The 26,634-nt window shown below is 30.9% G+C and overlaps 2 protein-coding genes across 2 annotated transcripts in view; one reads left to right on the top strand and one right to left on the bottom strand.

Moving 5' to 3' along the window:
* Positions 1-2,395: 2,395 nt before the first annotated feature.
* LOC146724815 (uncharacterized) overlaps positions 2,396-26,634 on the bottom strand; it is an 86,411-nt gene continuing 62,172 nt past the window's right edge. Inside the window, exon 3 of the mRNA XM_085489233.1 lies at positions 2,396-4,033. Coding sequence (XP_085345359.1) covers positions 3,705-4,033 — 329 coding nt within the window. The 3' untranslated portion in view covers positions 2,396-3,704. The remainder of the gene's footprint in view (positions 4,034-26,634) is intronic.
* On the top strand, positions 6,055-10,445 carry LOC146724817 (uncharacterized). The gene has a single exon (XM_085489286.1). It carries the CDS (start codon positions 6,218-6,220, stop codon positions 7,502-7,504), a length of 1,287 nt encoding a protein of 428 aa, XP_085345412.1. The 5' UTR covers positions 6,055-6,217; the 3' UTR covers positions 7,505-10,445.

Raw genomic sequence — 26,634 nt, 5'->3', positions numbered from 1 at the left:
ATAAATAATTAGTTAAAATACAATGTTTTGACTGTCATTGCAGCCCTTTTCAAGTAAATCTATAAAAAGTTACATAAAAATAATTATAATTTTAATACATTTCATCGCAACAAATAATTATACATTTATATACAAAAATATGCTACATACCAAACGTAAATGCATAATAAATTAATACAGTAAATCAAATTTACTGCATACCACCAACAATATTTACCATTGTTTTAATGAACAATGTAGAACTGACAGAAGTAAGCAAGAAATAAATAGATGTTAACAGTTAGCAAGAATTTTAGTCACTACGCATTAAGAAAATCGAGACATAACTAATGTGTCTTTCGCAATCTAAAACCTCATAACAAAGTCAAATAAATAAATAAATAGGTAAAAATAAAAATAATTTAAATAGCGTCAAAAACACGATCATAAATCCCACTAAAATTCTCCGTATCTTTCTGTAAATTAATGCTTTTACGTTGTTTTTTTATATAAAACATTTCTGCAATTTCTCTTTTTCTTGTTTGTTATAATTATTTTTATGTAACTTTTTATAGATTTATTTGAAAAGAGCTGCAATGACAGCCGAAACGTTCTATTTTAACTAATTATTTATAATAAATAATTGCCAGTTTGGTCGACTTTTACCTTTGAGGAGAGATTTTTATTAATTATTATGGCGAACCTTAAGGATTATTATCTGATTACGATATCTGTCAAATTTTAAAAAATAAAAATTTCAAAGTCTTACATATGTATATACTGTTCCTAAAAAGTTAGATAACATAAGAAAAGGGAAAAACAAATTAATAGACAAAAAACAGACAGAATGGGTATATTGTATAAATTGTAATGATTGTGATGAGATACGTTGGACAAAGCAAGAGACATTTGAATACGAGACTCGGGAAACAAAGACGCAACATAAATGATCCTTTGGCAAGAAATTTTTCAGTCATTATCGAACATTGCTTAGAATTTAATCACAACTTTGATTGGGATAACCCAGTAATCTTACATAAAGAAAGAAACTTGCGAAAGAGAGTGGTGTGTGTGTGTGTCTGAAATGTTTTTATATTAAAAAAGTCGACAATACAATTAATGCGCAAAATGATAGCAAAAATTTAAGAGATTTAAATTTTACGGAAGTCCATCGACATCAACGCGCTCAATAAGTAGTAAGTTACTCCGAGACAATTATTATCACTTCACTTCTTGTAAATAATTCCCGGATTCCAAACAAAGATATTCCTTTTTATAAACTTATAACGAGAACGTTTCTTCCTCCTTACCTCTCTCGAAAATCATAATGGATTTCCCGCGGAGATTCGTGGTTTTCTTCACCTCCCTCGAGAATCATAATGGATTTTCCGCACTAACGGAGAGATTCGTGATTCAAAATATGCAGTATTAATAATCACAATTAAGACTGCATTACTGATTTGACTGTGAAAACAAAACAGCGATAGATTTATATTAATTTTAATATCAAAAATTGGAAGGCTTGTAGAAATTAAAAAATTATTTAAAAATAAAATGATATTTAGGCCAACTAAATGAGCAATAAAATCTTAGGGTAAATTATTTAAATGTATTTAGATCAAAATAGATATATTACTGCAGATATATTTAGATCTGAATAGATTTACGCTAGTAGATCGAGTTGGCTTTACATACATACATTAAATTTAAATTGATATTCGAAGATTTACAGAGAATTAGATAGCAATGAAGATTTACATAGATGTTTTAAATCTACTTAAATTTATTTTTAGAATTTTTTCCCGGACGTTTTACTTTTGAAGTAGTAGCGAAGGAAGGTAGAGGATAAATTCAAATTCTGACGAGTGCTTTCTAAAGTAGAGACTTCAAGCTTGAAAATGAAAAAAGAATTTTCAATTACAATCATTTTTAGCGGAGTTATGCTTATTTGAAATTATCCAAAATGTTGACTAAACATACATATGCGTTAATTTTGTTTGATATTGTTTGTTTCAGTAAAAAGGAAAACCGCTCGATAGACGCGAGTTGACAATAGATCAAGAAACACGGTAGTGCCTCTCGCCTAGTTGAGGCAAAGTTGTTTGTTATAATAAAAAGGAAAACCGCTCGATAGACGCGAGCTGACAATAGGTCGCAGACGTGGCTGCAAACGTGGTTGGAAAAATATAATTTATATCAAAATTTAATATAAAAAATTAAATGTAAAACTTATAACTTTTTTGTTGTTGATATAAAATAAATAAGAAAATGAATGAAAGCTAATAATATAATAAATAATATAAATATTATAAAGAGAATAGCTCATAATAGCACTTGTAATGGTGATGTTTAGTGATAAATTATCAAATTCTTTTGACTTTCTTTAAATTATTTTTTATTATTTTTATTCACGTTTTTATATTTTACATTCTTTTATTACAAAAGACATTTTCTACTCTTTTTCAATTAATTAACGAATCAATTAAATTTGACCTAGTCTGTGTATGTACAGAGGCATTACAATTCAGTACGCAATATACGTTATACATAGGGCGCAAAGTTTGGGAAGGGCGCGTATAGATACATGGGGTGCCTCGCATCACTGCACGTGGCCTTGACATTACCTTTGATATTGATTTTTCTGGTACAGCTGATTCTATATACATACTGTAGGTTTACGAGCTTGATTTATTTTAAGACGAGAAAAAAAATTCACATAAGGGGATATTCTATAAATTTCGGCTTTATTTTATTCTACGAATTAAAAGCATTCTTTGCGTGAATTCGGCGGTCTGTGACCTCGAGGTTTTAGGAGAGACGATTTATAATCACATTACAAATTTTGCGAGTCAATCAAGTAATGACACATTCAACACTCGGCGGTAATGAAATCGCGCGATTACTCGTTGCATGTCAAAACAAGAGCACGAATTGTTTTGAAAATAAGTACATTATAAGCAGAATAATAGGTACACAAAAGAAACAATACATAAACCAATAAAGCAGTGCATCTATATATGCGTCTAATATCGTTTTTCCCGAATGATGTTCGATGTTATAACTAAATTCTTCTAGCTGTAAAGCTCATGCACGCATAAATCTTTTTTTACTTATGATTAAACTGAACGCTTTACAATCTGTTATTATTTTAAAGGATATACCTATTAAATACACGCGGAACTTTTTCAAAGGTTTTATAATTGCAAGCACATCGAGCTCATAGCTACTGTATTTTTCTTCCGCCGAAGTCGTACGGCTGCTTACATAATATACGGGATGCAATAGATTATTGTCATATTGTAATAAAATAGCGCTATAGCCGTATTTTGACGCATTGGAATGAAGTTCGATGGTCTGACGTTTACTTCGACATGAAAAAATCCATTTTCAAGATCTAAAGTGGTAAAGATTTTTGCATTTTACAGCCGATCCAGCTGATCAGCGCGGCAGGCGATAGCGGTCTTTTACAATCTTTTGATTTAGTCGTCGGTAATCTACGCATAATCGATACGCCGTTCCTTTTTTTTTACCAAGATCACGGGGCTCGCATATTCCGACAACGACGGCCGTACAATATCGTCATTCAGCCACTCACCTATCTATCTCTTTATTATTTGTATTTCTTGTTAAGAACATTTTCGCGCTTTTTGGTATACGGGCTTGTCATCTTTAAGAATCAATTTCATTTTAACTTCTACATCGCGTATAATTTCGGATCATATCTCCTAACGCATTTCTACAGTTATCTGTCCGCTACGTGTCCGCGTTCGCCGCAGCAAAAACATTTTACGCCGCTCACCCTCGTTGGACAGTTTGCACTCATATATGATTCTGTTCCCCGCAAGTTGTAATATCGTCTCGATTTCTGCTCTCTTTCGTCCACTCTTTTGCTGTTTCAATCCTCTGTGAAAACTCCGTCCACTGCCGTCCGGTTTTCCCATCGGGGTGACCATGCCATCCCTCTGTCCCCTTGCCCGGAGGATCACTTTCTCGAAAGCCCGCAACAGAGATGCCGTCGTCGCAAATCCTTGAATTCGCACTTCCTTGATCATGCCTGTAACATGTAAAAAATCCGTTATTTCGTCGATGATAAATAATCAACAAGATCAGTCTCCTAAATTGGCACCTTGTTTGCCAGATAATTTTGTCATGCACACTGAAAATAGTATCCTATGTGGCAAGTGCGGAAAATAACGAATTACATTGCGCGTGAAGTTGCCGCATGAGCCGAAGGCTTATGATGCATTCACACGAGTACGAGTGTGAATGCATAATAAGTTAAGGCGAATGCGGCAACTTTACGCGCGATGTATTTGTTGTCCTCCGCACATGTCACATACAATATTTTTTGTAATGCCTATCGCAAAAGTTCGATTTGAGATGTTTTTACTCATGCACTTATCTCTTGATTTTTTCGGTAATAAAATCTTCGTGGCATATTGAGCTGCTTCTATAAGTTCTAACGGCGTAGATGGTCTTAAATACTCGTTTCTTTTATCCATTTGATCCTTTTTGAATAATAAAGGTTATAACAAATTGACGTTTTGTCTCGCGTGAATTTCGTTATGTTCAAGTTTGTTATGTTAATCGAGAAATGATAAAACAAAAATTATCAATCAATAACCATTAAGAAAGATTTTTTCTGCACTAGTGCGGTAAAATGTAACCATAGTAACCCACATTACCGCACTAGTGCGGTAAAGTAAATCATAAAGATGCTTTTCTCGCACTAGTGTGGTAAAGTAAGGCATACATTGAATTGTTGAGAAATAAGTCATTTTCCGCACGTTAAACAGCAATCGAAAATCGAACTTTCGCAACAGGCATTGCAAAAAAACATAAAAAGTAAGCCAAATAAACGAGCCAAATAATTTTAATTATCCTTACATCTAAATTATTTTGGCTCGTTTATTTGGCCTACTTTTTATGTTTTATTAATTTTAAATTTTACACGAGAGGTAATTTGTATTTTTATTGTTATTGCAAAAAAATATTTATGTAAAATGACATGACTATGCTAGGTTTTTTCCGACCCAACATAATCATGCAATATTGCTACTTATATGGAAGATTACAGATTATATGTAATTTTATATGAAATATATTCTTAATAATTTTCAAAATTAAAAATGTTTTACTGAACATGGAATTATACATAGAAAATGCTAGTAATGTATAAATGCTATAAAATAATGTTATAAATAAGATGGATAAATATTTATAAAATAAAGTTTTAACAAAATAAAAATAGTAAATTTAAAATTACATGATTTTTTTGCATAAAAATAGTAACTTTACCTATATTTTACATGTATTTTTACATTAATATATATTTTAACTGTAAAACAAATGGAAAAATAAATTACAGTGATAAGCAAGTAACTTTTCCCATACTGAACAAGTAATTTCCATGGAAAAATATATGGATTTTTTTTAGTGCATGTACGCACCGAAGGTTTTACCTCTCTTCCAAACTTGTCCCTTAAATTCTTTTTTTCGTTTTAATTTATTTGGACGATGATCAAATGAGACTTTTATTGCCGAGAGAAGGTCGATATTTCGATATGTTCAGACTTCGAATGAAATCACTCGGCCGCCTTTCCCTTGAGTCTCGAACCTATTAATATTTTTGTCATCTCGTCTCGTAGTCTGTAGATAATCGTAATCACTCCATCAAAATGTGCTAATAATTCGCCAATAGTCGTTATGCTTGCTCGCACCATCTTCTCCATGAAATTCGTTACCTATTCTCGCCACGCTAATGCAAGCTCTCCAGGAACTCTCTCTCTCTCTCTCTCTCTCTCTCTCTCTCTCTCTCTCTCTCTCTCTCTCTCTCTCTCTCTCTCTCTCTCTCTCTCTCTCTCTCTCTCTCTCTCTCTCTCTCTCTCCTCTCTCTCCTCTCTCTCTCCTCTCTCTCTCTCTCTCTCTCTCTGAAGTGGAGAAGACGTGTGTCACATCGCTCCGTCAAAATACTGAGTTTTCACCGGTAAACAGTGGAAAAGAAGTATAATAAGTTATTCAAGTTACGCTGCCATAAAAAGGGGATAGCTATGAAAGTTATCTAGCCGGGATATGGCGATCTGTGATTGTGAGCAGTGAATTTATTCTTCGGGGCATTGAAGTCTCGTAAGACAAGTAGACATTATACGTGGACACAATAGTGCTGACGTGTGAAAGTGGATCACAGGTGAGTGATCGATTAGGCTGATATTAGCGGTTTCGGCCGGTAATTATCGGCATGGACGATGAATATGCAGAGTATCGATGCTCGGCATGTAGGAAGGCAATAAAGAATAAAGTCGTCAAATGCAAAACTTGTATAAATAAGCTTTTTTACCATCCAGGATGTGTAATTAAGCATAAAATTCTGGACAGTAGACAAGAATTAGTGCCGTGTAAAGGCCCATTTGAGGAGTTTTTGATTGATAGTAAAGAAACAAACATGAAGACGGCAGGAAGAGATAGGACATCGTCTACAGGATCCGTGGGATCTGCAGGATCGTTCACAAGTAAAGGATCAGGCATTGATGTAAAAGTAGACTGGATCATAAAAACTGTAAAGGAAATAAAAAATGAAACAGCCTGTAAAAATGAAATTAAACTAATGATTAAAGAAGTAGTTCAAGAAGAATTAGTAAATGTTAAGCAAGAACTGGAAAACTTGAAGAAAATGATACAGGGAGTAACATGTGTATCAAAGGAAGAATCGCAGATAAGCTACAGTGAAGCGGTTAAAGGGAAGAAGAAAGAAAACGTTATAATTGTTAAGCCGAAAATGCAACAAGAGAGTGAAGCCACTAAAAAATTGATAAAAGAAAAGGTGGATATTAAGAGTATGGCTATGGGAATAACGAAATTAAGGAAAGGTAGCAAGGGAACAGTGATCGTGGGTTGTGAAACCGGCGAGGAGGTGAGAAAATTGAAGGAGACAGTTCAAGCTAAGCTGGGAGAAAATTATAAAGTGATAGAGTCGCCTCAATCAAAACCAAAGATAAAAATTATTAATATAGGTGTAGAAGAGATGAAATTAGATGATAATGAACTTATAAATACGATAAAGATGCAGAATAAAATAGATACAGCAAATATGCGAATTGTGAAGAGAATGATCAAAGAAAGGAGAAATAATCAATCTGAAAGAAAAGGAAATGAAGAAGGGTCAATAATAATAGAAGCAGATGAAGAGACACATGAGCTGATATTGAAGAAAGGAAAGCTAAGTGTAGGATGGAAGAAGTGTCCGGTATTTAATCACATCAATGTTAAAAGATGTTTCAAATGCTGGGGATATTATCATATTGCAAAAAATTGTACGCGAGAGGAAGCATGCTATAAATGTGCAGGAAGTCATAACTCGCGTGATTGTACAGCGACAAAGAAGAAATGTGTGAATTGTATGTTCAAAAATCGAACATACAATCTGAATATAAGCGATGACCATGACGCCCTTAGTCCGGAATGTCCGACCTTTAAGAGGGCGCTACGGGAGGAGAAGAGGAGAGCAGGCTGGGAGGACGCTAAATAGCAACCACAGGAAGAAGCGGAGATAATACTATATACAAATGCGCAAAGTTTAATTGCGCACAGAGATGAGATACAACATCAGATCATGAAGAAAATAAATCCTGCGTTCTTAGCATTATCGGAGACCAGAGTGACTGAGGATATCGAAGACAGTGAAGTGAACGTTCCGGGTTATAGTATAGTTAGATGTAATGCTGAGAATAGGAATACGGGAGGAGTTATTTTATACGTTAGAAGCGATATTAAATATGAAATAGTATTAGAGGGAAAAAAAAATTAGAATCGAATTGTTGGTGTGTTGCGGTAGAAGTAAAAGATAAATTATATAAAGGAGTGATAATGGTAATATATCACTCACCGAGCGCATCGCACGGAGATTTCTTGAGATTTTTCGAGGATATAGTAGAAGAGTTTATAATAAAGGGAGAATGCATGGTAATAGGAGATTTTAATATAGATCTTATGAGAGATTCGTTTTATGCGAATAAACTGCAAACGACAATGCTAAGCTTAGGTATGAAACAATATGTTAACGAACCGACGAGAATTACGAAAGACAGTCAGACAATTATAGATTTGATCTTCGCTAATAATAATAAAATAGTACAGGTAATTCATGAACCTAAAATTACGGATCACGCGTGGCTGAAAGTTGAGCTGAGTGTTAGTAAAACTGAAAGTAAATATAGAGAATTTAGTGCTAGGAATTATAAAGAGTTTGATGAAAATAAATTTGCTATATTAGTGAAAAATAAATTACAAGAAAGCCAGGAATGTCAGTGTGAATGTATGGGTGTCAGTGAGAGGGCGAAAAAACTTGTCGATAGTATAGTGGGTGCGTTAGATGTAATGGCGCCGAGGAAAAAATTTAGAATTCCGAAAGTTTGGGAAGGGAAGAAATGGTTTTCAGACGAAATAAAAGAGGCTGCGGATAGAAGGGATAAGGCATATAGAAGAGCATTGTATGACGATACCGAACAAAATTGGTCGCAGTATAAAATTGAAAGAAATACAGTAGTAAAATTAATTAGGGAGAAGAAAAAAGAATATTATGAAAATATGATAGATCTTAATAAAGAAAATCCTACGTCTATGTGGAAAACCTTGAAAGAAATAATTAGAGGCGAGCCAGTAGGCATAAAAGAGGTAGGAAATATAGATTTTGAAATTTTAGGCGATATCGAAGAGTGCAATATAGCTGATAAATTTAATTTATATTATATACAAAGTATTAATAGTATAATAAACTCTATAAAGGTCGTTAGATCCGGTGATATAATCGATCATTGGATGAATATAAATAAGAAAATTATTTATATTATCGAAAATAAAGGATTTATGGAAAATTTCGTGACTATTAAACTAGAGCAGTTAGAAAAAATTGTTATGGGATTGCCGAAAAAGAAAGGTACGGAATAGGGAATAACTAGCGATATATTGAGGACAACTTTTTCTGTAATAAAAGAGGAATTTGCGAATATAATAAACAATTCTTTAAGAGAAGGTCTCTGTCCGGAAGGTTGGAAAACCTCTACGATAATACCGATTCCAAAGATAGATAAAGCGAAAAAAGCGAGCGATTATAGGCCTATAAATATGTTACCAATATTTGAAAAAGTGTTAGAATTAGTAGTAAAAGAACAACTTGAAATGTATTTGGAAACTAACGATATTATAACAGAACATCAGTCGGGGTTTAGAAAATATTACTCGTGTGAAACAGCGATTCAAACTGTCATTGACGAATGGAAATTAATAGTAAGCGAAGGAAAAATGGTAGGTGTAATTTTCATGGATCTTAAGAGAGCGTTTGAAACAATAGACAGAGAAAGATTATTAGGAAAAATGTATTATTATGGAATTAGAGGAATGGCTTTAGAATGGTTCAAATCATATTTAAATAATAGGAAACAGCAAGTGCGTTTCAATCATACATGGTCTAAATTATTGACAACAGAATACGGAGTGCCACAAGGCTCGGTACTAGGACCTTTACTATTTATAATATATATAAATGATATAATCGAAGGCTGTCCAGAAGGGTGCAATATAAAAATGTTTGCAGACGACACGCTTATATATGTAAGTGGAGAAAGTAGCACGGATATAGAGATAAAATTGAACACGGCTTTTAATATAATCGAACGTTGGATGAATATAAATAAGTTAAAAATGAATGCAAGTAAAACGAAGTATATGATAGTTAGAAGTATTCGAAAAGAATTGAGAGGTAATACTATTTTGAAATGTCTGGACGGAATTGAAATAGAGCGTGTAGAGACTATGAAATATCTAGGTATAATTATCGATGACAGACTTCGATTTCAAGATCACTGTGATTATATGTTAAAGAAAATAGGTAAAAAACGAGTTTCTTAAATAGAGTAGGTAATTACATATCAGTGTATACTAGATGCATTATATATAAGACAATCATAGCTCCTCATTTTGAGTATTGCGCGACGATATTAATAGGCATGGGGGAGACGCAGATAACCCAACTGCAGAAGGTACAAAACAGAGCTATGAGGATAATACTTCAATGTGATAGATACACCAAAGTGGAAAACATGCTAGAGGCGTTGCAATTTATGTCAGTAAGACAAAGATTACAATATAATATATGTATATTTATTTTCAAGATATTGAATAACCTGTTACCAATTCAGTTAAGAGATAAGTTACAAATAGTAGGGAACAAATGCGATAGGGAAACAAGACAAGCGGGTAATATCGAAATTCAATTTCGAAAAACAAGGAGTGCACAGAAAAGTTTGTTTTATGAAGGAAGTATATTGTATAACGTCCTGCCAGTAGAAATTAAAACTTGCGATAGGCTCGAATTATTTAAAAGAAGATTAAAAGCGCATATCTTACATATGTAAATGTTAAAACTGTATAAGAAAATAGCTGAGAAAGCTAAATAAAAGCTCATCAATCAATCTCTCTCTCTCTCTCTCTCTCTCTCTCTCTCTCTCTCTCACTCACTCACTCATTCTCTCTCTCTCACTCTCTCTCTCTCTCCCTCTCTCTCTCTCTCCTCTCTTTCCTGATTAAATCCATTTCTCGTCACGACGCCTCGTCCATCTCAGACGCATTTAAACCCTGCTCTCCGTCGCGCGATCAATCGTCCTATACATCCTCCGGATCGCGAAGCCAATCGCCCGCAGGATCTTTTTATAAAAAATAATTAAGGTTATTATTAAATAAATTATGTTAATTAAACAAATTTGTCTATATAAGCTTTATGCAAAATTGATACTGCATCCAATTATTCAAAATACACATATAAAAACATTCAAAATACATATATAAAACATATATAAGACATTCAAAATACATATATAAAAAAATAATTAAAATTTGAAAAATTTTAAATAAAATTATTATTTACCTTATAAATAAATAATTTACCTTTAAATAACAAGAGGAATGGAAGGTAATCAAGAACAAGGAAAGGGTCAGCAGCAAAGTAAAACAAGTTTAAATAATATTAGATGAAATATCTATGAAGGCATAATATTTATTAGAAATATAAAAAAATATATTGAAAAATTTATAAATATTACATAAGCTTAATTATTAGGAATATTACATTCAAAATGCATTTATGAAACAATAATTGACTTTAAACATGTAGCAAATTAAACAAAAAAGTTATTATTTACCTAAAATATCAAAATTAATATTTTAAATATTAATAAAAATACATACAAGCAAATATAATATAATAATATAAATAAAAAAAAATTCACAAAATATCAGAAAAGTCGAAGGTTATGACGTTATATTCATACCCAATGAGAAACGACAAATCGGGAAGGCGACTATTAAACGTCTATGTCGTGTATGGTTGAAATTGGTATCCAAATTAAATCACTTTTAAACTACTTTCAAAAGTTTTGTTTCTATTGATTGTAACGATGTCTTTTCTACAAATTTGTAACTTGTACTGTATAATATAAAACAGAATTTAAGAATAAATAAAAAAAAATTGAATAGATGTGGATTCGACGTCTTTTTAACCAATCATTTTATATACGCGTATCGATCTGTCATCTGTTATTGATTTTTTTCTAGTCAGATGATATTGATTTTTTCTGCATAACTAATTTGATTTTTTTATACAATGTGTATATTTTTAATCATTTTTTATTTTTATTTTGAGAAATCTTAAAATTGACTAAAGAATCTACTCACGAATGTTAGCTCGTGAGTTATGAGACCTGTATAAAATAATTTATATTATATATATATAACTGTTATATTTACTATGAAATAATTGGTTAAAAAGACGTTTAATCCACGTCTATTCAACGTCAATTTTTTGCTTTTATTCTTAAATTCTGTTTTATCTTATGATACAAATTATAAAAATGTGAAAAATAACGTCACAATCAATAAAAACAAGATTTTTGAGACATTCTGTATATAATTTTTATACAGATATATGATCGAATTTTATATTTATTATTATTACATTATTATTTATTATTAAATTATGTTATAATATATTTTTTAACACATATTTTATTGATTATAATATTCATAATATCGGTTACTATGGTAATAAGTAAACCATTTTCGTGCATCTGTCAAGCGTGTGCGTATTTTTATCGCTCATTGCGTTCATGCATTCAATTATCTATATTATAGCCTTATTGTAAATAAATTGCTTTTAAAATATTAACTTTTATTGCTAGGTTTGCGTAAATTATTAAAAAAGTTATTCTTAAAATAAATTTAAAACCATTAAATAAAACTCCTTATTTTATAGATATTAAATTTAAAAATATTTACTTCGTTGGTATCCATTAGTTTACTGATACAAATATCTCTAATATGCAGGTATACATTTACAGCAGCAGTTCTTAATGATTGCGTGGAATTGCACTTCTTTACAAAAGTTAATATCCGAAATATTTGATGTGTCCAACAGAGTATATAGCAATGCAGCAGCAGTTTTTTAAAATCATAAAGCACTGTAACTGTAATTGCAAGAATGTTTAATTTTGTCTTTTTGTGTTTTAATAATTTTATCAAGTTTATTAAGGCATCTATATCCTACTAAAAATTCTGTATTCTTTATCGAAGCAATTCTAATGTATGCATACATTCAATTGGGATAATGTATTGATTATGGATAAAGAAATTAATTATCATAAAAGTCTCATCTCAGAGATGTTACACATTAAAGAACAAAAAAATGGATTAAATTTAAATAAAGACACTGAGCTTCTTAGCGAGTCTTATTATAATATTTTAGACAAATTAGCAAAAATTGTTCTTTCCGGAGGTGGGGGAGCGCGACACCGCTGCGTAACTATTCTCGATGCGCGTCGCTAAATTCTCTAATGACGTAAAGTCGTATAATCTCTAAAAACTCACCTTTAAAAAAAGGTAAAAAAAGGCGACCAGTTAAGGGCACGCCATTAACAAAAATTATCCATTGCAAACCCATGTAGAATCCTATCCTATTGCAAACCCATGTAAAATCCTATGAAAAATTAATCATTGCAAACCCATGTAGAATCCTAGGCAAAATTAACCATTGCAAACCCATGTAGAATCGTACCCATTGCAAACCTATGTAGAATCCTATGAAAAATTAACCATTGCAAACTCATGTAGAATCCTATGAAAAATTAACCATTGCAAACCCATGTAGAATTGTATTAAAAATTATCCATTGCAAACTTATGTAGAATCCTACATTGCAAACCCATGTACAATAGAATTGTATGAAAAATTATCGATTATAAACCCATGTACAATCGTAACAAAAGTAATGAAATAAAAAAAAAATTGCGCCAAGTGAAAGTAGAAACTTGTACCAGTGGAAAATTAAAGTTGCAGACATATATAGAGTCGTATAATGAATCAGTAAAAATTTAAATTTGCAAATGTAGAATCGTACCTTAAAAAAACTTATCTTTTAAAAAAAAAGATAAACAAGATGCCAAGTCCATGCGCCATGTGAAAAAGAAATAAAAAAATTTTAGTTAAAAAAACTGGGCGCGCTGCTAAGTTTCAAAATTACAATGCACCTTAAAGTAACATTAATTAATTTAAACACAAAACATATTTTAACTGTAATGAGTTTAAAAGTAACAATTTAATTTTAATATTGTTAGAATATTATTTAGCAGCGCTCCCAGTTTTTTTAACTAAAATTTTTTTATTTCTTTTGTCGAGCATTTTTTATACATTTTCTATTAAATTTAGATAAAAGTTGCAGGATTTCGAAAAAGAAAAAGTTGACACAGACTTTTTCCTAAACGGCGATTTTCAAGGTTATTTAAAGGTCACTTATATTTTCAAAATAGAATTACCTTAATTTTTCTCATATAAATCGATTCCTCGCAATATTTACTATAAAAAGTTGTAAAGGTATAATTTTTACATAATCTTACATAAACTTCGAAATATTACAAATATTTTATTCTATGAAATATTTCAGTTTATGTAAAATTATGTTAATTATCTTTTAAATTATTCACTTTTAGCCATCTTACCCTTACAACCTTTTATAGTGAATATTGCAACAAATTGGTTTATATATATAATATATATATAACATCAGTTATTATTAATTGATGTTTACATTTATTTTTAGACTTACTAGAGCTCTAATGCTCCACATTTTTTGCAAAAACTGTTTATTCTACAGATTTCAAATATGCTTTTAAATGATGATTGAATATTTCCTTTTTTTAATTATTTTTATTATTATTTTTCAATCTCAATCAACTTTTATAACTTTATGCCAGCACGATACAAATACATGTGTCTTTATTTTTTTTATTATTTTCATTATTATTTTTCAATCTCAATCAACTTCTATAACCTTATGCCAGCAGGATACAAATACATGTATGTCTTTATTATTGTATCAACTCTTGTCTTTTCCATGTAACCATGTCTTCATAGTTTGAATTATCCCTTCATCTTCTCAATCTTTCGCAGAGATTTAATTAATTAAATACACTTCACACGAAATAAAGTTTGCTGGAAGATATACAGCAAACGATAACTGTAAAAACATGATGACGTGGAAAGAACAAGAGTTGGTACAGTAAAGGCAAGTAAGTAAGTACATGTAATGTATCGTATTGGCATAACGCTATATCCGCGGAGCAGATAATGTGGCTGTAGAGGTAGTCTGCAGTGCAGCTAATGTGGACGTAGATGTTGATTGAGATAATTGTCTAATATAAAATAGAATTTAAAAATTTAGTTTAAAAAGCTGTTGCATATATAAATAAAGTTTATTTTTTCTAAATTTGGAATATGTTTAATTAATTAATTTTTTAAGTTTATGTTTAATAAATTTTTTAAGTCTGTATTCAATAATTTTATTCATTTGATAAATACATGTATGTCTTTATTTTGATATGTTTAATATAATTAGAAATTCATTATTAATTAGATATGTAAACTATAAATTCATATATAATATTTGAAAATATATGTGAATATTTAAATTTTTATCTTCTCCTTCCTCTCCTTCAATCTCTTTAATATCAATATGTGTATGTGTGTACACGCGCGCACATTTGTACGTATTTATTTAATTATTGGATAGTTGAGAGTACTTAATTGATAAAAAATTATGACAATAATAATCCTTGTTTTTTTTCTTATTATTTACTCAGATTTTTTTGTCTATCTTATTATAAGATAAACACTTTAGAGATTGAATATTTCAAGTAAACTAATTGTAAGTAAATTTCACATTAATGCATATAGATGTTTAATCATGAATGTACTGAATAAGTACACAAGACGAACAGTGAGTGAGTGAGTGAGAATGAGAGAGTGTGTGTGTGTGTGCGTGTGTGTGTGAGAAAGAGAGAGAGAGAGAGAGAGAGAGAGAGAGAGAGAGAGAGAGAGAGAGAGAGAGAGAGAGAGAGAGAGTTAGCCAACATAACCCCGCACGCTGCCGATCATGAATGTACTAAATAAGTACACAAGACGAACAGTGAGTGAGTGAGTGAGAATGAGAGAGTGTGTGTGTGTGTGCGTGTGCGTGTGAGAAAGAGAGAGAGAGAGAGAGAGAGAGAGAGAGAGAGAGAGAGAGAGAGAGAGAGAGAGAGAGAGAGAGAGAGAGAGTTAGCCAACATAACCCCGCACGCTGCCGATATGGCGGAGCGCCACTATCGCCATCTGTTGTAAAACGTGCGAGATGGACAAAATTACCACTACATGCATCTTGCATGTGTTGTGTACGTGTGATATATGTGTGCGCATGTGTTGTATACGTGTGAATACGTGTAGCACGATACTACTATGTATGCGTGGTCGATGATGATAATGATGATGATAATGATGATAATGATGATAATAATGATGACGGGGACGTTTCTTAATAGAAATTTTTCATATTTCGACTTTGCATTTATATATCTCTGCTTACAAATCACATAGAGCAGAAATAAAGACACTTTTATTATATAATTCGAACTCAATCTATCGATTAAGTCTAGTATAAACTCGATTGCTTCAGCCATTATTGAGGATTCGAAATATTATAAAGACTCAAATGTCCGACTCGCGTTAAGATACACGGTGTCTCCGCTACGCCCTTAACTGGTCGCGAGACACTACCGTGTCTCTTGATACGTCTCGACGATGAACCGCAACCTGCAAACGCGGCAACATGTTACGACCCATACAGCACAGATTATTGCAATTATATTGCAGCAACGTTGCAATGTTGCAAGTTGCAATGCAACATTATAAAGACATTGCAGAGATATAGGTGCACAAAATTCCAGCACACTTGTAGCAACATGACATTAATATTTCGGAAATATTGCATGTAATCCAAATTCTATAATTTATATATTGTAATATATATACATATACCCAGCAAACACCAAGTTACAGCTATATAATTGTTAGTTGTAATTTTCCACTCAAAAATATAATACGTGTATTATAACAATTATATTGTTGAGTGGAAAATTACAACTAACAGTTATATAACTGTAACTTGGTATTTACTGGGTATAATACTGTAATAAAATAATTTTTTGCAATATTGTACAATAAAAAATGTTAACGATAATCAATAATTTTATTATCTTCCAAAAAGCGGACATTTTAACATTGTTGCAATTCAACAGCAATGATGAAGCAACATTTTGCAGTAAATTTGCAATATTGCGGTGAAAGATTGTTGTAATGTTTTTGCAATCTAACGGTGTTGTATGGAGATGCGCGTGATTCAATTGCTCCTCCAGGTTCCACGGCGGACTTAACCTTTCGAAGAGTACGCGCAAACACGTCAGGTGATCGGCGACCGTCTCTCCTTCGCCCTGCGTACGTCGCATGATTTCGTCCCGCAACGCGAATTGGAAATCGGGCTTCCCGAATCGAGTACGCCGCACGCGGCCTCGAATTCTCGCCAAGTTCTCCAGCAGTTTTGTTCGTTGCGATACCAATAAAGCGCGATACCGGAAAGGAAGAACGGAATGCATTTAAAAATTTCTTCGTCTTCAACCGGAACTAATGCATGACCTTCCTCTATACGTACTAAGAACGCCTCCGCGTCGTTGCCACGGGCGCACGTCGCTTAATGTTTCTCAAGAAAGCGCAAAATCGCAGATTTTTATACAAAAAAAATTAAGAAACGCTACGTAAGAGTAAAGTACAAGGTTGGTTCGTAATACGAATATAGTGCGCGCTGGCTGACTCTCTACTTGAAAGTATTACAACTAAAGCTAGAAACCATAGGCACACAATAAATGGCCATTGCAGTTCAAGCGCAAGCAAAGCAGTAGCATATAATTCGCACGTAATTTCAATAATTGTTTCACGCCAAATATAAATTTCTCACAGTAGTCGACGCTGGAGTACTATGGGTCTCGCACTAGAAATCTCCAGAAAAATGCTGGGATTTCCAACAAATGTTTCATTTTGTCAACTAAAAATTTTGACGAATAATAGTTTCTCATAACACGGGTTCGAAATAAAGAGAAAGTTTCACTCCTATGAATTTTTAAAAGTAAACAAAAAAAATAATAATAAAAAATAGGCGTCTCAAAATATAAATTAATATTTTTAAATATACATGTTTCCGAGCTTAAAGTTCATGCGGCAAACAAGAAACAAAAAAAATTGATTGACACCGAAAAATCTATGTCCCGAGAAAAAAAGAAATACAAAACAAAAAAAAAATTATTCTTCAACAATAACTTCTTTCGAAAAGCGTTATCTCTAAAGAAAGGAAAGTTCAAACAGATAGAACTCGGAAAACATTAATATTCGCGAACATAATTTTTACACAAATATATGAGATTCCTAAAATATAATTATCAAAAAAGAAATTTTGTTAGATAAATTGCAAAGAGAAATTTTTCTCCCCTAGGGGAATCCATCCACAATACAAATCTCAGAAAATATATAAAGTTCAGATATCATCAGAATCGCATAATATAAAGGTCACACAAAACAAGAATTTATATTTCAAATAGATATCGAAAAATAGCCAATCTCGAAACCGAACGTCCCGTGATAATAAAATTGTTATTTTGTGGGCCCCACGTTGGGCGCCAATTTGTAACCGTTAATTATATTATACAGTCGGATAGATAATGATCCGAGAAATAGGGCCGATGTAAGTGGCCGACGGCACACCTTTGGCGCGAAAAGCGGGAAATTCGCGAAGACACCAAAAATTGTGTTTGCTTGGGCGCCAGGCGCGAGATTATTATCTGATCTGATATAAAATTTATCATAAAATTATCTTTCTTTTAAGAATATCATCTGTAGTCAAACGATTTAGACTCGGCATTAAAAAGATTTAAGTGACAAAAAACTTGATGTGTTCGGGTCGAGATATTAAAATTTGATATGCAATAAATCGTAATAAGCAGAAGCAAACATCTATTGTTTCGAAAAGTCTTGTTTATTTGATACCACGAAGACTATAGATAATAATCGATTCCAAAAGATATCCGACAAAATATTAATTTTGTTTTTGTTATTAAAAAAATAAAGCTGTACAAATACTTTTTGTGTCTTTAAATATATAATTATTTTTTTTAGAAATTATCTATGTACTTACAAGGATGGTTTATTTTCCCATTTTATTTGTTCACAAGTAAGAATTTTATATTATGCGTATGGTTTTAAATAATACGCATTTTTTTTTTGTCCTTTTATATTAATCGATATTATTTGATTTATTGTTAATTTTAATGTAATTTTACTTCAGTAACTAATTCTTTATTGTAACTTGTGTAGATTTCAAATTTATTTAGACACTTGATAAGAACTAGAAATTGCTGGTCGAAACGTAGTGTATTACGAATAAATAATTTTTTTGGCTGATTGGTCCACATTGAAAAACTTTATTTAATTTGTTTTATTATTTACTGGCGCTTGATTACTTCTTTTTATTTTTTTATTATATTGTTTTAAAGTATAAAATGTTATAATTTATAACATAATTTTGTTGATAAATATGTATAAAAATTCACATCTCACCAAATTTAAATGCTATTTAAATATGTTATAGATGTATTCTAATTCTCCACAAGAATCAAGTGGCGGTCGGCATTAATTTAGGAGATATAATAAATAAAAGTTTGACACCAAAATTTGTATGCGATGTAATAATGTTTATTTTTTAGCGAAAAAAGTCTCTTTATGATCTTTATACATATATAGGCAGAGGAGAGGCTGCGTCCTTCCTCCTCCTCCATAATTTAACTCAATTAATATACGAGGATTAAATTTTTATTAATAATAATTCACCCCTTGGAGATAGGTTTAAATTAGATTATATCTTCCGGAGCTACCCCTAAAGGAAAACGGTACCCACTGTGCCCATGAGCATTAATTTAGGAGATATAATAAATCAAAGTTTGACACCAAAATTTGTATGCGATATAATAATGTTTGTTTTTTAGCGAAAAAAGTCTCTTTATAATCTTTATATATAGACAGAGGAGAGGCTGCGTCCTTCCTCCTCCTCCATAATTTAACTCAATTAATATCCGAGGAATAAATTTTTATTAATAATATGTAAAATAATTCATCCCTTGGAGAAAGGATTAAATTATATCTTCCGGAGCTACCCCTAAGGGGAAACGATACCCACTGTGCCCGCGAATGCTTTGCAAAACAAAAATCAATCTTAGGTTTCGCCTCTCCTACAGGAAAACTGTACTTCCGAAATTTAAAATACGGAATATAGCATAACCCATACCTATGTTCTAAAAGTTTCTTTTATCAGTATTTATCAGAGAAATAAATAAAAATAATACTTTATGTAAAAACATATATATTTTATCTTCTTTTACAAAGAAGATAGATTATGTTTTGTCTTTATATCAAAAAATATCTCTATTCGTTCTTTAAATGTAAATTTTCGTTTAAAAAGAAATTCTGCAATATAACCAGCATAATGTTGTTTCCGAGTAATTACATCTCAATACGCATCGCGTGGAATGTTAACACAAAGTGTCTCTCCAATCTCTTTCAATGTTTTAAGTATGAGCTTTACACTTAGTGTTAGGATCGACTGACGAAATTGTACAAATGATTAGTAGGTCAGGTTAAGTGTTTATATCCTTCATTTTCCAGACATTTATACACTTAATTTCAATATTATTCTTTAATGAATCAAGACAAAGCTAAAAATAATTTTTAATACATAAACGAAAATATAATTAAATATAAAAATATATGAAAATATAATAAAAAATTCCTCCTTCTATAATGAAAATATAATGAAAAATTCCCCAAAATTTAATCAATTAACAATATTACAAACGTGCCGTATGTACATTGTACATTCCGTTCACCCCGATAGGAAAATATTTATAAAGCTTTTCTGATATTTTATCTACTAGCGACATTTTTAAAAATTACAAACATTAATTATTAATATTATTAACACTATTATATATTATTTATTATATGTATATTGTTATACATATATTATTTACTGTACTATGTTTGTATTTATAAATAAACACAATATAATTTTGTATGATTTAATTATTAATATAATAAATGCAAATAGTTCAGCCACATTTCTTAAAGGAAAAAAGAAAAGTACGACGAATCGATATCAGGAGACACGGTAGTGTCTCGCGACCAGTTAAGGGCGTAGCGGAGACACCGTGTATCTTAACGCGAGTCGGACATTTGAGTCTTTATAATATTTCGAATCCTCAATAATGGCTGAAGCAATCGAGTTTATACTAGACTTAATCGATAGATTGAGTTCGAATTATATAATAAAAGTGTCTTTATTTCTGCTCTACGTGATTTGTAAGCAGAGATATATAAATGCAAAGTCGAAATATGAAATATTTCTATTAAGAAACGTCCCCGTCATCATTATCATCATCATTATCATCATCATTATCATCATCGACCACGCATACATAGTAGTATCGTGCTACACGTATTCACACGTATACAACACATGCGCACACATATATCACACGTACACAACACATGCAAGATGCATGTAGTGGTAATTTTGTCCATCTCGCACGTTTTACAACAGATGGCGATAGTGGCGCTCCGCCATATCGGCAGCGTGCGGGGTTATGTTGGCTAACTCTCTCTCTCTCTCTCTCTCTCTCTCTCTCTCTCTCTCTCTCTCTCTCTCTTTCTCACACACACACGCACACACACACACACTCTCTCATTCTCACTCACTCACTCACTGTTCGTCTTGTGTACTTATTTAGTACATTCATGATCGGCAGCGTGCGGGGTTATGTTGGCTAACTCTCTCTCTCTCTCTCTCTCTTTCTCACACACACACGCACACACACACACACTCTCTCATTCTCACTCACTCACTCACTGTTCGTCTTGTGTACTTATTTAGTACATTCATGATTAAACATCTATATGCATTAATGTGAAATTTACTTACAATCAGTTTACTTGAAATATTCAATCTCTAAAGTGTTTATCTTATAAGATAGACAAAAAAATCTGAGTAAATAATGAGAAAAAAAACAAGGATTATTATTGTCATAATTTTTTATCAATTAAGTACTCTCAACTATCCAATAATTAAATAAATACGTACAAATGTGCGCGCGTGTACACACATACACATATTGATATTAAAGAGATTGAAAGAGAGGAAGGAGAAGATAAAAATTTAAATATTCACATATATTTTCAAATATTATATATTAATTTATAGTTTACATATCTAATTAATAATGAATTTCTAATTATATTAAACATATCAAAATAAAGACATACATGTATTTATCAAATGAATAAAATTATTGAGTACAGACTTAAAAAATTTATTAAACATAGACTTAAAAAATTAATTAATTAAACATATTCCAAATTTAGAAAAAATAAACTTTATTTATATATGCAACAGCTTTTTAAACTAAATTTTTAAATTCTATTTTATATTAGACAATTATCTCAATCAACATCTACGTCCACATTAGCTGCACTGCAGACTACCTCTACAGCCACATTATCTGCTCCGCGGATATAGCGTTATGCCAATACGATACATTACATGTACTTACTTACTTGCCTTTACTGTACCAACTCTTGTTCTTTCCACGTAATCATGTTTTTACAGTTATCGTTTGCTGTATATCTTCCAGCAAACTTTATTTCGTGTGAAGTGTATTTAATTAATTAAATCTCTGCGAAAGATTGAGAAGATGAAGGGATAATTCAAACTATGAACACATGGTTACATGGAAAAGACAAGAGTTGATACAATAATAAAGACATACATGTATTTGTATCCTGCTGGCATAAGGTTATAGAAGTTGATTGAGATTGAAAAATAATAATGAAAATAATAAAAAAAAATAAAGACACATGTATTTGTATCGTGCTGGCATAAAGTTATAAAAGTTGATTGAGATTGAAAAATAATAATAAAAATAATTAAAAAAAGGAAATATTCAATCATCATTTAAAAGCATATTTGAAATCTGTAGAATAAACAGTTTTTGCAAAAAATGTGGAGCATTTGAGCTCTAGTAAGTCTAAAAATAAATGTAAACATCAATTAATAATAACTGATGTTATATATATATTATATATATAAACCAATTTGTTGCAATATTCACTATAAAAGGTTGTAAGGGTAAGATGGCTAAAAGTGAATAATTTAAAAGATAGTTAACATAATTTTACATAAACTGAAATATTTCATAAAATAAAATATTTGTAATATTTCGAAGTTTATGTAAGATTATGTAAAAATTATACCTTTACAACTTTTTATAGTAAATATTGCGAGTTAAATCGATTTATATGAGAAAAATTAAGGTAATTCTATTTTGAAAATATAAGTGACCTTTAAATAACCTTGAAAATCGCCGTTTAGGAAAAAGTCTGTGTCAACTTTTTCTTTTTCGAAATCCTGCAACTTTTATCTAAATTTAATAGAAAATGTATAAAAAATGCTCGACATTAGTACACACACACACACACACATATACACACACACACACACATATAGGTAAATTTATATAAATAGGGTGCTTTAGGAGGAATGATCAGGATTCTAGGATATGATTGTACACATCATTTTAAGCAAAGAAGTTTAGATAAACATGTTTAATAATTGTTCTATTCCGGTCATAAAAATATACAAAAATGAATGATATAATCTCTAAAAACTCACCTTTAAAAAAAGGTAAAAAAAGGCGACCAGTTAAGGGCACGCCATTAACAAAAATTATCCATTGCAAACCCATGTAGAATCCTATCCTATTGCAAACCCATGTAGAATTGTATTAAAAATTATCCATTGCAAACTTATGTAGAATCCTACATTGCAAACCCATGTACAATAGAATTGTATGAAAAATTATCGATTATAAACCCATGTACAATCGTAACAAAAGTAATGAAATAAAAAAAAAATTGCGCCAAGTGAAAGTAGAAACTTGTACCAGTGGAAAATTAAAGTTGCAGACATATATAGAGTCGTATAATGAATCAGTAAAAATTTAAATTTGCAAATGTAGAATCGTACCATAAAAAAACTTATCTTTTAAAAAAAAGATAAACAAGATGCCAAGTCCATGCGCCATGTGAAAAAGAAATAAAAAAATTTTAGTTAAAAAAACTGGGCGCGCTGCTAAGTTTCAAAATTACAATGCACCTTAAAGTAACATTAATTAATTTAAACACAAAACATATTTTAACTGTAATGAGTTTAAAAGTAACAATTTAATTTTAATATTGTTAGAATATTATTTAGCAGCGCTCCCAGTTTTTTTAACTAAAATTTTTTTATTTCTTTTTCACATGGCGCATGGACTTGGCATCTTGTTTATCTTTTTTTTAAAAGATAAGTTTTTTTATGGTACGATTCTACATTTGCAAATTTAAATTTTTACTGATTCATTATACGACTCTATATATGTCTGCAACTTTAATTTTCCACTGGTACAAGTTTCTACTTTCACTTGGCGCAATTTTTTTTTTATTTCATTACTTTTGTTACGATTGTACATGGGTTTATAATCGATAATTTTTCATACAATTCTATTGTACATGGGTTTGCAATGTAGGATTCTACATAAGTTTGCAATGGATAATTTTTAATACAATTCTACATGGGTTTGCAATAGGATAGGATTCTACATGGGTTTGCAATGGATAATTTTTGTTAATGGCGTGCCCTTAACTGGTCGCCTTTTTTTACCTTTTTTTAAAGGTGAGTTTTTAGAGATTATTGGAATGAACGCGACATGGATAGAAAGAGCGCGGAAAGCCTATAGCTGTCTCATTTATTCTTCCTTTATTCGAGTAAAACTCAAAAAGGTGGCAATCGTATTTGTAAATGCTGCCCCTGTATCGCCCAGCTATAGTCGATGCCTTAGTATATAATCGAAATCGACGATGTATGAACGTGGATGGGGGATATTTCCCATGGACTTATTATATATATGGACCCCGAAAACCATTCATTTCTATCAGTGTAGTGAAGCCAGCAGAACTGAGAGAGAGGAAGAATAGAGGGGCTCATTTTATCTCTTTTTATCTTTAGTTTATTGCGCGCGCAATAAGAACAATGTTCAATGTTCAACAGTGTTCGGTGCGTCTTTTTGACAGTTCGTTGAATTGTGACAATTCGTTCAATTTATGTCGGCATTAATTGCTATAATAAAATTAATTATTTGACTCTATATTATTTTCAAGAGTTGTAAAAGTATCAATTTTTTTAAATTTATAATATAAGCATATGTTTTCTTGTCGAGCGCGATCTTTATAAAATCTTATCGCAATCTTAATTTTTAGTTGCAGAGAGAAAAGGACATTTTATGTGTGTATTTTTGTGTATAAATAATGAAAACCTGTTGTGGTTGCGGTTTTAAATTACAAGCTAACAGGAATAATAATATCTCTTTTCACAAGTAAGTATATATGTATGTATATATATGTGCATGCGTGCGTGCGTGTATGTGTAAATAATAATGTAATATTATACATATATATTATAGTTATATATTTTATATATAATTATATATTTTTAATTAATAAATTAGTTTTTTATTGCAACTATTTTTGATAGATTAAGAGTTTGACAAGGCTCTGTAATATAAATATAAATTTAGAGATATAAGACAGGCAGTAAGAGCCAACTCGCCGATGACAGTGCGTTATCCTAACGAAACTAAATTTTTTTGTTAGGATTAAGTATCTGTGCACAAGGCACCAAATATTTTACTTGGTCACGGCCAAGATTTAAAATATGAAATAATCTCATATTTGAGATTTAATTTCAATAACCCTTTCACCCCCCTACGGAAATAAGTAAATGCAAGAGAAAAATATAGATCCGAAAGTCGCTGAATCGGGAATCGAGCAGTCGCCCGGCAAGCGAAAGGTCTCGGGTTCGATTCCCGATTCAGCGACTTTCGGATCTATATTTTTCTCTTGCATTTACTTATTTCCGTAGGGGGGTGAAAGGGTTATTGAAATTAAATCTCAAATATGAGATTATTTCATATTTTAAATCTTGGCCGTGACCAAGTAAAATATTTGGTGCCTTGTGCACAGATACTTAATCCTAACGAAAAAATTTAGTTTCGTTAGGATAACGCACTGTCATCGGCGAGTTGGCTCTTACTGCCTGTCTTATATCTCTAAATTTATATTTATTTCTGATAGGTTTCCTCAAAATGAAACGCTTCGGAAAGCATGGTGCGTTGCTATAGGTTCAAATTTTTCACCATCAAGAACATCAATTCTCTGCAGTCAAAATTTTTTAGAAGAATGTTTTTTCTATCCTCCTGGTGGTATAAACCGACAAAAATACATTAAACAAGGATCACTGCCAACAATATTCGGATTTCGATGTATAAAATAAGAGTTATTATTATTATTTTTATAATTTAATATTTTTAGAGCACAAAGACTCATATTTTAATCTCTCTCTCTCTCTCTCTCTCTCTCTCTCATGTTTATTTATATTGTCAATTATAGCTCAAAAAATTCCAAGACTGTAGAAAATTTTGAGACAGTCGAGAATAATAATAACTCATCAATACATTATGTTGAACAATCAATTTCTGACATGCCATTTGATACAATAGATGAATCTGCACAGGAAAAATCTGTAACCTCTATTGCACACTATCAATAACTTCATGTAATTTTCAAATTACATTTGTAATTTAAGTCTAAGTTTATGCATTGAAATAATTATTATATATATTATTATTATAGATATTTAATATAATAAGTCCATATCATATTCCGTTTCTTTCATTCCATTGCAAAACTATTATATACGGTATTTTGTTACATTATAATACATTCATTATCGCTGATAAAATTAAAAATGTCACAAATACATATATAAAAATATATGAATATAATATATCTCTCTTACTTATTAGTGTCTTCGATTAATTAAAAAAATTTTACGTAATAAAAATTAAAAAAATTATTATTGCAATTTTTAATTTGTATATATTTTCAAATTTTAATCATTAATATATTATTATTTATTATTAATTTTAATATTAATTAATATTTAAATTTTTATTTTTTAAATTTAATAAAAAATATAAATAAAAATAAAAATAATGAACAAATCTGCTCTGTATTTGAATAACAAATTAAAGAGGTGAATTAAGGCCAACTATA

This window comes from Nylanderia fulva, unplaced genomic scaffold (assembly GCF_048542155.1).
Source record: "Nylanderia fulva isolate GAGA-0341 unplaced genomic scaffold, ASM4854215v1 Scaffold115, whole genome shotgun sequence".
Taxonomy (NCBI): Eukaryota; Metazoa; Arthropoda; class Insecta; order Hymenoptera; family Formicidae; genus Nylanderia; species Nylanderia fulva.
This window is presented reverse-complemented; position numbering and strand designations above follow the sequence as displayed.